This window comes from Stylophora pistillata, chromosome 6 (assembly GCF_964205215.1).
Source record: "Stylophora pistillata chromosome 6, jaStyPist1.2, whole genome shotgun sequence".
NCBI lineage: Eukaryota > Metazoa > Cnidaria > Anthozoa > Scleractinia > Pocilloporidae > Stylophora > Stylophora pistillata.
This window is the reverse complement of record NC_142524.1, coordinates 33,399,891-33,415,651: the sequence shown is the minus strand read 5'-3', so window position 1 is coordinate 33,415,651 and position 15,761 is coordinate 33,399,891. Positions and strand designations below refer to the sequence as shown.

General features: G+C 38.8%; 3 protein-coding genes across 4 annotated transcripts in view; 1 reads left to right on the top strand and 2 right to left on the bottom strand.

The window, feature by feature from the left end:
* The first annotated feature begins 3,100 nt into the window (after positions 1–3,100).
* On the top strand, positions 3,101–4,802 carry LOC148729521 (adenosine receptor A2a-like). Its single transcript, XM_088762351.1, has one exon. It carries the CDS (start codon positions 3,648–3,650, stop codon positions 4,566–4,568), a length of 921 nt encoding a protein of 306 aa, XP_088618477.1. The 5' UTR covers positions 3,101–3,647; the 3' UTR covers positions 4,569–4,802.
* A 339-nt stretch (positions 4,803–5,141) lies between these two features.
* On the bottom strand, positions 5,142–11,424 carry LOC111324941 (matrix metalloproteinase-14). The gene is made up of 7 exons (XM_022928603.2): positions 10,768–11,424; positions 8,648–8,917; positions 7,938–8,187; positions 7,425–7,634; positions 6,471–6,870; positions 6,037–6,245; positions 5,142–5,496 (listed from the first exon to the last, which is right to left on the bottom strand). Exons 1-7 carry the CDS (start codon positions 10,948–10,950, stop codon positions 5,327–5,329), a joined length of 1,692 nt encoding a protein of 563 aa, XP_022784338.2. The 5' UTR covers positions 10,951–11,424; the 3' UTR covers positions 5,142–5,326.
* Positions 11,425–12,974: 1,550 nt separating this feature from the next.
* The window catches only part of LOC111324940 (matrix metalloproteinase-25), a 9,788-nt gene continuing 7,001 nt past the window's right edge, over positions 12,975–15,761 (bottom strand). For both annotated transcript variants that reach the window (XM_022928602.2, XM_088762349.1), the window contains 2 exons: positions 14,459–14,667; positions 12,975–14,027 (listed from right to left, as the gene is read on the bottom strand). In XM_022928602.2, coding sequence (XP_022784337.2) covers positions 13,864–14,027; positions 14,459–14,667 — 373 coding nt within the window. In that variant the 3' untranslated portion in view covers positions 12,975–13,863. The remainder of the gene's footprint in view (positions 14,028–14,458; positions 14,668–15,761) is intronic.

Here is a 15,761-nt window from a genome sequence, read left to right as displayed (position 1 = left end):
CATGAACTTATGAAAATGCAAATTTTATGCATTACTGAACAGTTTTTCTTTTCTATGGACATTTTAACGATAACTCCACAGATGATGGCCGGCGATTCAGGCCTCTGCTAAGACGGGAAAATTTGAGAACTTACTTTTAACGAGGAAGGAAAGATTATCTCGGTTCACCTGCACACGAGCAAAAAGAGTTTCGTATTAATTAAGTAGTTCGTGTAAATTTCACAAGAGTGTCTACGGCGGCGCCACGGCATCTTAAGAAAATTGTTCGGAGTTAAATTTAAAAGATGATGTGACATTAAAATTTCGGGTATTGCCATGGCCATCTCTATTGTCTATTTTGCTCTATTGTCTTCCAAAACTTAGTTGAATATCCCCACCTGTCCGAAAGTCGTAACGAGGTAATGGCATTACCGGATAAGGGTTAAAATTTTCTTTTTTCAGTTTACGCCTAACGACTAACTTTTTTACCTTTTTACGGTGAAGTTAGCACTTACTTTTCTCTTAAAAATGCTGTATGCCTCACCGTGCCTCACTGAGACTCAGCTCCTGTCAGTGATTGCGCTTACTTTTCTCTTAAAAATGCTGTATGCCTCACCATGACATTAATGATATTTGAGCTTCATTTAACTTCTCAAGTACAGTTATGAATGGGCTAAATTTGTTTGTGGCCTCGTCTTTGTCTCAATTTATGCGAGATAATGCGCCCATATGGAAATTCAGACGAAAAACGGTTTTTTTGCCTTTGTTTAAGCGCAAATGGTTTTTTTTCCTGAAAGCATCATCACGGAATCTGCACCTTTTCGTTCGGGATCATCACATTTATAAAAAACTGAGAAAAGGTAACAGGTTGCAGAAAAGAAAGCAATTTCTTGCAAAGAGTAAAATAGCATTCTATTCGTCTGAAGTTCCCATTTTACATTTAAGATAAGCGAATCGACATCATACATCATGACAGAATTCTATTGTAACGAGTCTTTCCAGTATTTTCCCTCTAACGCCGACTTTAAAGATCTTCGTCCAAACATCATTGCCAATTGTGTCTTCAACAATTTTTCACTTATACTGCCATCATATTGAACATTGTGTCAATCTACGCGATACGCAAAACTTCGACAATTGCAAGACCTTTAAAAACTCTTTTTCTGAACCTCGCCTTTTCTGATGTCGCAGTTGGTTTATTTGGTCAACCATTTTACACTTCACTTCTTGCCAAGTGGTTACAAATGGAGAATCCAAGCTGTAAGGCTTACCAAATCCTGAGTATTTCTGGTATTTTATTTACAGCTGCTTCGTCCCTAGGTGTTGTAGCTGTAAGAGTAGACAGGTTCTTAGCTGTTCATCTTCACCTCAGATACCAGGACCTTGTGACTCACAGGGGGAGCAGGGTTGGCGTAGTGGTGAGAGCGCTCGCCTTCCACCAATGTGTCCCGGATTCGATTCCCAGACCCGGCGTCATAAGTGGATTGAGTTTGTTGGTTCTCTTTCTCTACTCTGCTCCGAGAGGTTTTTCTCCGGGTACTCCGGTTTTCCCCTCTCCTCAAAAACCACCATCATTTGAATTTATTTAAGTTAGAGTTTATTTGCATTTACACACGACCCCACAAGCTGTTCAGCTTTAAACATTATCGTGTCTAAATAAAGGTGTTATTATTATTATTACAAACGTGTTTTTGTTGTAGTGATCTCTATATGGATGTACAGTGCATTTGTTTCTTCAATAATATTGTGGGGGCTGCGTAGCACTCGGGATGTTTTTATGTTAGTAAGTGCAGCGGTTGGCTTCACTTTCACATTCGTGTTTTACATCAGGATAAAGAAAACTGTTCGACGGCACAAGAATCAGATGCAGTCCGTGCAAATAAGGGAAGGAGCTCAGTTTGATGAGATAAAAACTTTGCTGTCCTCACTAAATCTACAGTTGGTATATTCTGCGTACATCTCGTGTTTATGATTTGTTTTTTGCCTTCATGTATTAGCTCAGCTGGTTTCAGAATCCATGGATCGAGCATCGCTTTGAAAAAACTTCATCTTTTTTCAGTGACTCTGATCTTTCTTAATTCATCTCTGAATCCTGATATTTACTGCTGGAAAATGAGACACATTCGCCACGTTATCATGGACATACTACGAAACACGTGGCGGAGCTGAATTGGGCCAACTCGCTTTATTTACAATCGGTCTTCAAGTGTTGTCCATAAAAAGCGCATTTGATCATGTATATGGAATTTGCGCTATATAAATTTCAATTATTACTGTTATTATTATTTTTTTGTTTTCACTGGCCAACAGGCGCTGATCACAGCACACGCGAAGAGGTGCACTTTGTTTATAACTTGCAGTATAATTGATATTGCTACTGCCGCCTTAACTCCGTCTCCATCTTCAGCCTTTTCTTTTCTTTTTTATTATATATTCATATTATTACTATGGTAACAAGCAGTATTAATTTATACCACGCAGGTGAATAGTGCTTTTCGCGCGCGCTGATTGGTTAGTTCGGAGGTGAATAACAAGTATAATTCACCTCCGGGCAGCCGATGCGACAAAATCGCGCGACAAGAGTTTTAATTTCCGACCAGCAGTTTACGGCATACTGAAAGCAATAAACTTAACTTTTTTGGTATCTGTGCGGTATATACTAAAACGATATTCACCTCCACTCGGTGACGGAATAATCTTTAATTATTCTCTTGGCCTATATTCTCCCTGCAAATGACTCGATTTTCATTTCTACTACAAAGTTTGTCAGTTTAACGTCTGGCGAGTGGATGGTATTTTTTTGAATGCCATATATTAATAAAAATGCGATTTTTATAAACTGATAGTTTCCTGAGGACAGAAACGGGCAGAAACGACAGCCTTTGCATGAAAACGACAGCAGTTCAAGCGGTGGCTTTAATTTGACATTTTAACAATACTAGTCCATAAACCATGGCAGACCGTTGATTCCGGCGTCTCTTACGACGGGAAAACTTGAGACCTTGATTACATGCGCGCAGCAATTGGAGTTTCGTGTCAATTAGATGGATTTTTTTTTGTATTTCAAAAGAGTAGACAGTAAGAGTAATTAAAAATATTTAAATAGGCGACGAAACGTCGTAAGAAAATTGTGTAAAATCCATTTTGACCGTGCAATATGGCATTTAGTATTCAGGCTTCTGAGTCTTTAACATCTTTATTGTTTATTTTGCACTGTTTTTTTTTCCTTTTAACTCAGTTGAATATCCTCGGCTGTCAGCGTGTTAGTTCCACCTTTTCTCTTAAAAATCGCGTATGTCTCTCCATAACATGAATGATAATCGAGCTTTCTATATAGACTCCTCAGTTGTAAATGGGCTAAAAATTGTTTTTGTCTCAATTTATGCGAAAGAATACGGCCAATTAGAATTCAAACTACAAAGAAGTTTCAATTTTGTTATGCAAACCAGTCATTCTCAATAAACAGTACGTACATCTTTTTCTTGAGCCATAAATGGGCCATAGGTCAGACAAGCTGTTATGGTAAAATCATCAGGAAAACTGCCTCCTTTCGCAAAGGATCATCACCGCAAGAAAAAAGTTGGGTCAGTGATCTACTTGTGTCGATAACCTTCTTTTTCGTCTGAAGTTCCCATTTTTTATTTAAGATAATTTAGCGAGTTAATATCATGTACGACTTCTATTGTAACGAGTCTTTAAAGTATTATCCCTCCAACATCGACGCAAAAGATCTTCGTCCAACCATCATGGCCAACTGCGTCCTCAACAACTTTCTCACTCATACCGCCATCATGTTGAACATTGTGACAATTTACGCAATACACAAAGTTTCGACAATGGCTAAACCGTTAAAAACGCTTCTTATGAACCTCGCTTTTTCAGACGTTGCTGTTGGTTTATTTGGTCAACCATTTTACACTTCACTATTGGTCAAGTGGTTACAAACGGAGAATCCAAGCTGTAACGCTTTTCTAATTTTTAGTATATCTGTTGGTTTATTTTCAACTGCTTCGTTCTTAGGAGTTGTAGCTGTAAGTGTGGACAGGTTATTAGCAGTTCATCTTCACCTCAGATACCGAGAGCTTGTTACCTTCAAACGCGTTGTTGCTGTGGTCATCTTTATATGGGTGTACAGTGCATTTGTTTCTTCAATCATTTTATGGGGGCTGCGTAGCACTCGGGATACTATTAGTTTCGTAAATGTAGCTGTTGGCTTCATCCTCACATTTGTAATACACATCAAGATATATTTAACGGTTCGACGGCACAAGAATCAGATGCAGTCCATGCAAATACGAGAAGAAGCTCAGTCTGATGAGGTAAAAAACTTTGCTGCTCTCATTAAATCTACAGTTGGCATATTCTACATTTATTTTGGGCTTAAAATTTGCTATCTGCCTTCCCAAGTAAGCACTGCTTGCACTATATTCTATGGCCCGAGCATCGCTCTGAAAAAATTTCATCTTTTCTCGGCGACTCTTATTTTTCTTAATTCATCTTTGAACCCTGTCATTTACTGCTGGAAGATGAAACACGTTCGACGCGTTATCATAGACATACTACGCAAGATGTCTCGTAGAAGAAACTAACCATCTCGCCTAATTTACAACCAGTCTTTTAAGTGTCGTCCATTTTGATAACTCAATCCCTGTCTGCAGTTAACAAAAGCTGCGTGCAGTCTGTTTTCGCGGTAGAATAAACAGCCAACAACGCATAAAGTAAATGGTTAAGATAGATAAAATGCGCTCGGGTTATATTTTCCGTATCGATGTTTTCATCAGTTTTTAAAAGCAGAATAAAACGCACAAAACAATGAAATCGAACGCAGTGAACGAGGACCTTTGTTGGGGCCTTTCATCTCTTATTGATTTTCCAATGACTACAAGATGTTTGGCTAATTAGCATTCACATATCGTGTGCGTGTAAGCTACATTTATAGTCAACCAACACTGATAAGAAACTTGCGCATGAAATTCTTCAGGTGATACTCAAATTTATTGTCATGCATACATCCTTCCACAACACGGGGTTCCAGCTGGCTCCCCTTCCTCCCCTTGTTTCGCCGAATTGTACGCAATATTTGGTATAGAGAGATAAACGCAGAAAAAAGTGAAAGGATCTCTCTGAAGTATTTGTATATTCTCTATTTTCAGATTATCAAAGGGGTTAAAAGTGTTTTTAATTCTTTTTTCTAATAATCCCTTCCAAATGAGACGAAGTTTACAAACTATTGTACTGCAATGCTAACTAAAATTCTGCACATTAGTGTCTTAGAAACCTACTTCTTCTCCCTATGGGTTCAAAAACAACTCACGGCGGAATCGTGCAGTGTTACAAATGGAATCATCTATGGCAACCGCGTTCCACATTTCATCCAAACTGGAGTAATTCTGCGTGGATACCCTCTCTCTAACTCAAGCCAGCCATCATCGAGTCTCCAATACTTGTCATCTTTGAAGAAATATGTTCTCTCGTTTCCATTCCAGGTAATGACAGAGTCCATATTGTGTGGCAAACCTTAAACGTCATGTAAAACAAAGATAAAAATTACAATTCCATTTCATGGAAGCCTACTTTCTTCGCCCGTCATCGCTGTTAAAACCACATTTGATGGTTTGAAAATTGAGAGATTTTACACAGAATTGGGAAGATTGCAAATTCTGAGCTTGGTCTTGGAATAAAGAAAGTTGTTATTCGTTTATGTGGGACCACTGAGTTCGAGAATTATCGAGCTCTCATATGCTACCACAGCAGAAAACCCTAAAATACGTTAGACTCAGAGTTATCCATTTCGTATATGACAAGCAGTCTGCGTTCTGCTTCGAAAAGTAATATTGAAAGCGTCGAATGTCATATCGCAGATTATTGAACTTTTAACTCCGAATGTTGCATTTCTGGTGCTCTGATTAGTTCGCTCGATTCTGGTTATTAGCTCATATTCCGAGTCACTTCAAATATCGCGCAGTGGTTTTCGATCACTTGAGAAAAGGAAAAAAGGAAACAGATAAGAAAACAAAAAAAAAAAGCACCAATTCAAGTCTTGTGATTTTCCCTTACCCCAAGCAATTATAGACTTTGGGTAGTTTTTGTCCACAGCCTTGTTGAACTCGTTATATCGCCAGTAGATATTCCCTTTGAAGAAATACGTTTTTTTATTGCCTCCCCAAATAAACGCTGCATCAAGATCACGCAGTGACGATGGCAGACCAATCTGACTGATGTCACCAGGACCCTCCTCGAGTATGGAGCCGTAATATCTCCAGTATCTTTACGGTAAAATAAAATGAAAGTTCTTATAACTAAGGTGTAGAAAGGAACGAAGAATGAGAACGTAATGCGGTGTATTTCATATACGTTTTGGAAGGAGCAGTCATGACCCTTCCCCCCCCCGGCCCCACCTTCCCTAACTGAACATTTTCCTTTTTACATAACCCAAATATTTGATGCACACGGTTCCTTTCAAAGAAAAACTTTTTCATCGTATTCCTTACATGCTTCCTTTGAAAAACACTATCCTTCCGTCCGGATTGGTATAGGCGCTGTCGATGGGTGTCTCAAGTTCTTTCCATTTATTGGTTATCTTTATGGGGCCGCCTTCGACATTGAGAGAAGCTGAGAGTACCCAGAAATAATCTCCACTGAAAACGTACGTCCTGCCATCTGTACTCATCATAAAAGAGTCAAACTTATGCACGTTACAGATGTCCCCCACCAAGGGAGAAGATGAGGGTTTTTCTGTGACCTTCAGAGTCGTAACCTCCTTTTCTGCCACGGTGGTTACTGCTGGAGTAGTATCCGTGATAAATACTGCACTGGCTTTACTTGTTGTCACTTCTGTAGTTGCTGGAGCTTCAGTCTTTGCGGATGGCCTTGACGTCGTACTTGGTCTGCCTGAATGTTGAAATAACGACAATAATGCATGAATCTTTAAGTCTGAAGCGGAATCTCAGCTTTATGATTGTTCACATTCACATTTAAAGTTGTCCATTCACATTCAAAGTTGTAGTTTAAATCAAACAATCACATACAAACTTTGATTGTAGTCAATTTCAGAGTGACATTAAACAATCTACGCCACCTTGGTCAGTCTATTAATGCAAATTTTTTTCTTTCTCTCATAACTTGGCTCTTATCAGAAATTGTAATTTTTATGATTAATTGGCAATGCGACTTCGTGTCGTCCAGTTCGGTCTGTAATCATACTCGTGATTTACAAATCGAACTTCCGCAGCACGGGCGTTCGATGTTGTTATCATTCGTATGATTACAGACCGAACTGGGCTCCACTCAGTAATATTACCAATCAAACTAGAACTAAAACCAGTCAGTTTTGTGTGTATCCTTTTTCTGGATTTCCACTTTGTTAGGATTAAATTCGATTTCAGTAGTTTACATATGTCTTTACCTTAGATGAACATTTCCTGAGTACTCAGTCTTCTACTTACCAAACAGAGCTTGCAATTGTTCGATATCGCTCGGGCTAAGCTCGAGGTTCGAGAAATAGCCTTGGTACCATGGGTACATGACTGAGTAACGCACGTTGGAATGCTTCAGGCCTAAAGTATGTCCAAGTTCATGAAGAGCAACCCAGTCCAAATTCATACCACTGCTTGTGTTTGTTGTGAAAGGTTCGCTGTCATCAAAATACACCTCAACTCAAAAAAAAAAAAAAATAATAATAAGGATGGTTAAAGAAAATTGCTTGCGCATGCGTGTATATTAATTAGCAAAGAAAGCTTAATCTTGTTAAGTAAGGAACGCATGGCCCTTTTATTCGTGTCTCATATGCTTTACATTTTAGGCGGAGAGGAGCGACGGCTAGATTAGTGACTTAACGTTGAATTAGAATAGCATGGAAAAGATTCGCCTTTTCTTTTAAGAGTTTGGTACAACCTGTTTTCACTCTCATTTGTCTCGTAGGACACGAGCAACATTTTCAAACTATAAGTTCAACTTACTCTTGCTATCATTCGAAAAAATCACTTCCCCAAATGTTCCTCCTTTCCCTTCAAATGGATACTGATAACTGCTGTTTGGTCGTGCAAATATAATTTCTATTTCCCTCCTCTGCTCCACGTTTATCGAGCGCCGCTTGCGGCACCTTTCCACTCCAGGGATCCTTTTTCTCCATACGCTAATCGTCCTAGCAATAAGACGTGCTTGAGCGTCTTCAGGCAAGGAATTTGAGTACTGCTTGATTATGACGTCCTACGCAAAGAGCAGAGTTTGATTTATCATCGAATTCGAAAAGCACATCGCAGCGGACAATAAAACTGTCTGAAGCGTGGAGCAACGTGCGCTACCCCTAGGAACTTTTCTATCCACCCCTCACGTTGTATAATGAAGAAAAACCAAATCAAAACCTCGAGTACGTTCAACCGGTGCAGTTCAGTTCCGTTCACAAAAAATTGTCCGTTTTCACTAGGTTTTTGCACTCAATCTCGTCTCTACTTATCAAGGTGGAATCTTTTAAGCTGATCAGTTCATTTTAAATTTGGCATCGTTACACAAAACCCACTTCTGTCTTACCACTCCCTATGAAAGCACATGCTGCAAAATTGTTCCAATCACAATCATGCTATCAGAAGCTTCACCATAAAGTGACCAATTATCATTAATGAGCGTCGGCTTTAGGAACTGTTTTCACACATTTTTCATTTCTACTCACATTTAGCATTTTACATGCCCAAGCAATATATTCGTCAGTAAAATCACGTTTTCTTCTCCTTTTTCTTGCTTCGCCGGAGAAGGATAACTCCTTTTCTTCTCCTGTATTTCCGCATCGAGGAATCACAAACAACTTTTTGGTCTCAAAGTCCAACTGCCCAGTGACATTTATTCCAGCCATGTGCTGAACGAGAGCAATTTCTTTTTCGAGCCCAGGAGTTGGCGCACTTGATCCTTCCCCTGAGGTCACCTTGTATTTCTTGATCCATACCTGATGGGAGAATTTCAATTTTCATTGAGTAATATTTGGATTAATGAGTATAGAGCACTTGAGAAAAAAAACCAAGGAAATTTATATGGATCTACCTCTTCGAAAATCAAGATTAAAAAAATGGAGGAGCATGATAGAGTGCAAAAATAACCAGGCAACAGTCTTCGTGTCGGCAGCAAGGCCAAACGGCAAGTTGCTAAGCTTCAAACATATTTTTGGCAGATTTGCTTGTTGCCTTACTTGGATGACTGTTTCGAAAATAAAAAAAAAGTAATACAAACCAAGTTTGAGTGATGGCACAGTTGCCATCATCCTTTATCTGCAACATCTGTGCCGGAGACCGCCTTTTGAAAGTAGGTCTTCACAGCTAATCTAGGACTGAAGTGTTCTAGCCGTAGAACTGAGCTTGGTGCTGCCTCGGCATCTCCTCCCGAGATGAAAGCATGCCGAAATCAAATTATGTTTGCACGAAAAAAAAGATGTTTTCTTTCAACGGGCCAAAGGTTGCTTACTACAGTACCTTTTCGGAAATATAAGACGTATAAACATCTAGAAATTTGAAAAAAACGTTCGTGTCTTTCAGACTTTCAGCCGCAAATTTTCTGTAGCAATCTTCTAAATCCTTGACTTTTATCTGCCTATAACACCATGAAAATTCATAATTTCACCAGAGTCTTAGGCCAGGGTATCACCAGGTTGAGATAAACCATTTTAGATTGAGAATACTAGTTTTCATTTAGACTCTTAACACTGATGTTTCTTTCTGTGTAAGGACGGAAATTTATAAATTGTTGGTATGGCCGCAACATATGTTCGAATATCATTCCTTCACAAGCCAACTTCCGTTGGAGATCGATTCCCTACATATTTTCAAGCAATGTGTTTGCAATTTTAACTGTTAGCATGGTGGCAAATGAGACTTGGGGAGGTACGTTAACCAAAACAGATGCGATGCTTGCCCATTCTATTACAGAAATTCTAAGTAAATGCCCAGAACGTAGCTTTGATTGGTGCGTGTTATCCAAGTAAGCTTTGTAATACCATAGGAAGAAACCAATCGGAAACAATTCAAGATTTAAAGTCCGTGAAGCTTCCGTTTGTTGATAAGTTAATGAACGACTTGGCAACCGATACGTCTAGTTGCCCTCCCCATGGACGATTAAAACTTATTCAAAACAACAAAAATAACATTGACAAAACGGTAAAGCACACTACAAGGACAGCAAATTTTGGCTTACAAACTGGTCAAATCATATATTGATAAATCTTTTTCTAAACTAAAAAAGAAAAGTTATCACAGTTAACTGGAAATTCCCTTTGGCAAGGAAATTCCTCTTGGCAAGGAAAGAAAAAGAGATTCCCAGATCGCATGAACCAAATATTCTACCATCAGAGCAATGACAATGTAAAATTTTTTTTTTTTATTGTGGATATAGGCACTGTGCTTAGCTATAAAAATGTGTTTTTTATTTTTACTTTTCTTCATATTTAAAAGTACCTTTTCTCGGCTATAACTGAATCAAACCATTCGCTCTGACACAAAACAAACGCTCGAAACGTCAGCTTTAAAGCTATTTACGATGGCCAGTGTACATTATCAACTCAGTTGATAAAACCAAATTATTTTATCATACTCCCCTCTCTGACGCAGAACCAGAGTTTCTTTAGAAACTTACCCCCTTCATGTCCCTGAATTACAATCCATGCCAATAAGGTTAACAAGTGTCTTGTTTACAGTTTGATAATTATAGGTATTGATTTCTGGTCATTATTTTGGAGAATGGTCTGATCTCCGCCATGAATATGCAATACAGACATTGGAGAAACATGGAAGCAAAAAGTCAAATTACCTCGGCGTCCTCGAGCGTCACTGCATCAATGACTGCTACGGGTGGTTTGCTTGAGTCAGGGAACGGAAGAGGAGCTGCTGACGTATATTCACTACAACAACAGCACATGAACAAACCGACAGCGAGGAAAAACCATGATGATCCCACATCTTTAGAAAAAATCAGCGTCTCCTTGAAATTCATGACCAAAGCGTACGGATGCAAAACTCCAATTGAACTTTGACTTAGGCTGTAAAGAATAAACAAAGAACCAATCAAGGTCTGCCTCGATGACAGGATGAAGTTACAAGGATTTAGAGGTTTTCATAATATAGCTTCGAGCACTTAAACTTTCATTTGATGTTAATTAGACACGATACTTAATACTCAATTTCTATGTAATCAAAAACAAATTATTCCCTCTCGTGGACAATGTACTTTGGTACTTCACGGTAATTATATTACTGGTTTTACGTCACAATGAAAACATTCAGAGCGATCCTCCGAAGCGGGATGTAACTCATACAGTATGTGGCTTTTTACCACATGTGCAAGCACTTAGGCCCTCAGAGGATCGTGATTTCCTACTTGCGAAGATTTGACCAAAACAGAAGATAAAGATAAATTAATAATCTCTTGGTCAAGTGTTGCACGGAGAAAAGAGCGATCCGATTAGAAGTGATGATCGAAATCAAGCAGCATGAACCGCCGTTAACAACCATCACGACCAGTTGACACAATTCGGATTAGTGAGCAACAATTTGATGTCTTTGGATGCCAAAACTTCTCAAAAATCTTCGGGATAGAGCTCTCAGTGCTAATTTACAATCTTTTTCTATTAAAAAGGTGGGCGGAGTGAGAGTTGGAAGCTAATCGAAGAATTACTCTTGATCTCAATGAAGTGAACAAGAGATAGTGAGAATTTACTATCTCATCGCCCCTGTAATAAATGGATGATTGGCGTGCATGTTTTCGGGCCAAAAAATATAGCCTTTCCTCTTTTGCATACGGTGCCAACTCAGCAAAATCGCTGAAGGGTAGGTATTCTTCTATACTTTTATTTTTCCCATGGTTTTCTTTTGCTACCAGAATCGAAAAAGCTTGTTCAGAAAGCCGCCCATTTTAGCATAACATTTCCGGCCTCAAACGTAAGGTCGGTGAACATGGCTGGCTATGGAACAATATTCAGTTTGCGAAACCCATTTTCAGCCCTCCACCCTCCTCTAGGTCAGTGAAGAGGATCACAGCACAGTTGAGACATATTCTGGTCTAAAAGGTGTGATTTACGCCAGCATTTACTTTCTCACATGCCACGCACGTACCTCGCTCGCCTGAGTCAAGAAGACTAATCCCATCAACTACCTTTGTCTTACTTGGTACAAGATGCAAATGAAAATAAAAGGGGAATTATTCGAATGTAAATAAAGCTAAGTATAGCTGCTAAATACAACTGCTAAACTTGATCTGTTTTCGACGATGCATTACTTTGATTTGAACCTAAAAAAACAAATCGTGATGGTGGTCTTGGCATTTTTGTTTTTGAAACAGAGGAAGTCGTCTAAATTAGGATGCTATTTTCATTTCAAACATTCTTTTTAGTAAGGTTATTTACTTCTCAAGAAATCCACTGTTTGCCGAACCTTATTTCATAACAGAGTTAACTCTTTATATTTATATTGCAAAGGCCTAATTTGGGGGCTGAGGCTAAACGTTATTTACTTTTTGAGATTCGAGCTTTAAAACGTTCTTAACCATAATGCTCTTAAAGTTGTATGGTATAGTATTACAATAACTCAATTCGGACGTGACCTTTATGCTTTTCACACAAAAAAAGAGCAAAACAAAGACGTTCTTAACGGACTCTCAAGCTGGATATGTTCTTGGTATACTTTAAAATTTTGGTTTATCTCAGCGTAAACGTTCTTTTACAAAAAAGGGTTCTCATAAAAAAAAAAAGAGTGTAAGCTGAAATACCATCTGCACGAGTACTATATACACGCTTCATTCCCATGACGAGTCTATGCTACTTCATTGCAGACATTAATTTGCCTCAACGTTAAATTTCTCTTAACACGTAATCGGACTGGCCGGGTCGTGCTTGTTTGTTTTCGTGGGGTTTTTTTTTTCTTTGTTTGGCTTTCAAAATGATACACAGATGATGATGACAATTAAAGAATCAGAGAGTGTCAATCAGTCAGTCAATGAATCAATTAATCGATCCGCAAATATTCACTTGAAGAGTTTTATTTTTGTATTTTTACATTGTTAAAGCTTGAAACCATAGCTGTGATACAAAACCTCTTAATCTTTGTATTAAGCTGCCTATGTAGGAATTACAACAGTTAAAGCATGCTACACTAGTTTCCCCAAAGTTAGAAGATATGCTTGGTTAGGAAATGCTACATATCAACCCACATAAATATTTGACAACGTTGGGTCTTTTTGTGAAAAACGTTCAACAGCATTCCAATCATTTTGAAGAACATAAATTGCTGCACTTTTTTGCTGCATATGATTCTTTACTGTACCTTTCACAAAAGTGTTTTTTGGAAATATCTCCGGGTATCCCTTCGAATGTTGTTTCAGATGAGATTTCCTTTAAAAAATCGATCGATCGAATAACGCCGGGAGCAAAAGAAACCCACTCTAGTACACTTTTTTTTCGCTACAGGCTTTGCACGGTCATATTTATCCAGCATAGTGGCTTGGAACCTAGATCGGAATACTCCCTCAAACGGCATCCAAGTTCTCCGCAAAATTAACGCATAGGTTTTCAAAAATAAAATCTTGTCTAGCGTAAAACTTTTTTACTGAGGATGGATATTTTATGTATATACTAGTATGACAAACGACGTCTTATCAAATATATTTTGCAAAGCGTTTGGAAAAATAAATTTCACTCTAGCAAGTTTTCCGAGCGTGACAAGTGTCACGACAAGTGTCACGACAGGCGTTCTTTTATTAAGCTAATGGCAAATAATTTCTTGCTTGCGTTAACGAAGCTTAAACTAACCTAGCTTATCTAAATTTTAAGATCGATGGTATCAAATTCCAAGTATGTTGTTCTTTCCTTGCTGTGCGGGAAAAGTTCACTATAAATTCTCTTTTTCAACCTGTTTAAATCTCAATGCATCGCATCCAAGCAGGACCGATACTACGCGGGTATCCAGGGTCTATTTTAAGTTTGCCATCATCAAGCCTCCAGTACTTGCTATTTCTGAAGAAGTAGGTTCTGTCATTTCCTTTCCATGTAATGGCTGAATCCATTTGATGAGGAAGACCTTGAATGTTAATCAAAAGGCAAGTCATGAAAAATGTAATGAATTTGTAAACGGGAAACTACTTTACTTTGATGAAAAGGATATTTTCGTCTTTCCGGGAGCATGGGACGGAGATATAAATTCCGAGTTTCTTTGCTAATTTCATTACGTCCTTTAAATTTCTGTTTACTATGATTCTATGATTGAAAAGGCCAAATTAAGCAGTTATTCCGGTCGAGATTTAAACAATTAGCAAGTCAAAAGTTCTTTTACTTGTTGGTAATTTATTATCTACTCCCTACCTTTGGCTTCCTAAGGAGTCGAAGAAAACGATCATAACCTATACCAACAGCGACTTTGCTCGGCATGCAGGCATTCTATTTGCACGAGCAAAACAGCGTAGTTTACTTCAGGACAGACCAATCAATTTACGCACTAACTAAAAACCTTACCCCAAACTGAAATAGATCTTGGATAATTATCGTCTGGAGTCTTTTTGAACTCGTTGTATCGCCAGTAGTTATTTCCTTTGAAGAAATACGTCTTGTCATTGCCTCCCCAAACAAATGCTGCATCAGGGTCACTCAGCGACGGTGGCAGACCGAAGTGAGTTATGTCTCTGGGACCTTCTTCGAGTATGAAACCATAATACTTCCAGTACCTGTAAAAAACATAAACGAGTCACACGAAGATAAAGTAATTTTTTCGCCCAAGCGTCGCGCAACCAAAAGTAAACTTAATACAACAGCTAATGGAAATCAAAAGAGGAACGTTAGTATAACAAGAAGACACAGAAAACTCAAAAGAAATATAATTTAACGTACACCACGGCGGTAAAATGCGGATAGAGAGATTTAGCACCGCGTTTACGTTAAACGTGAATGGCAAGAGTGACCACGTAACCTTGTCCCCCCCCCCCCCCAGTTTTTCACGTTCGCCGGTTGCGCTCTGCCGTTTCTACGTGAAGGCAACCTGTTTCGCGTTTGACGTGTAAGTAAAATTTTCTTCACTTTTTCTCTCACAGAGTAGAAAGTTAATTGCCGAAAAAGGGCACCAAAACTATTCCCTGTAAGTCATTCAGGGACGCCTCAAATCCACCATGACGTGAGCTCATGCGAAGCTACAGCAGCAAGGGTCACGCTATTTTACGTCAAACGCGAAAGGGCAAGCTGACGTTTGCCGTTTCACCTGAACGTGGTGCTAAATTCTCCAATAACTTAAAGTGCTACTGAAACGAAATTTTCGTATCTGAAATATTTGCTCTAACCTGTAGTTTTGAATATGCTGATCATCATGAGATAATTTGCTTTGGCCAAAAAGAAGCGAAAGATATCTTTTTTAACCGTTCAAATCAAAAATTTTACACAAAACCATGTCCGGGCCCTGGTACCGAGCGAAATGGATTGATGACGTCACTGGTTGTGTTCACTCCGATAGCGTGGTTTATTTCACTCACTGTTTGTTTGTATTCGTGGGCGAAGGAGATGGCAGATATTGAAGTTTTGTCAAGTGAATCTTCTTCTGAACGAAGCGAAGTTGTCTCCAGTAGCGAAGACGAAGATGGTGGCGTAAAATGGGGTTGACAGGCCTACACGACTCCCAAGCGTGTGTTTTGGGTAGCGTATTCAAAGTTTAGCCCTAACGAGTATGTCTTTGAGCGACCGCCCTCTTTTGTAAGATACGAGCGGCGGATTTTTGTGTAGTTCGCTCAGTAGTGGTTGTGTTTCTATTAAATGCCAGTTTTTCATGAGAATT

What these genes read in the sequence shown, in the direction of transcription:
- LOC148729521 (XM_088762351.1), top strand. Translation starts at nt 3,648, where the DNA reads ATGTACGACTTCTATTGTAACGAGTCTTTAAAGTATTATCCCTCCAAC.
- LOC111324941 (XM_022928603.2), bottom strand. Translation starts at nt 10,950, where the DNA reads ATGAATTTCAAGGAGACGCTGATTTTTTCTAAAGATGTGGGATCATCA. An exon ending in GTGTTTTTCAAAGGAAGCAT is followed by an intron (nt 6,246 to 6,470) that starts GTAAGGAATACG and finishes TTTACCGTAAAG; the next exon opens with ATACTGGAGATATTACGGCT. An exon ending in AAAGTCTATAATTGCTTGGG is followed by an intron (nt 5,497 to 6,036) that starts GTAAGGGAAAAT and finishes ATGACGTTTAAG; the next exon opens with GTTTGCCACACAATATGGAC.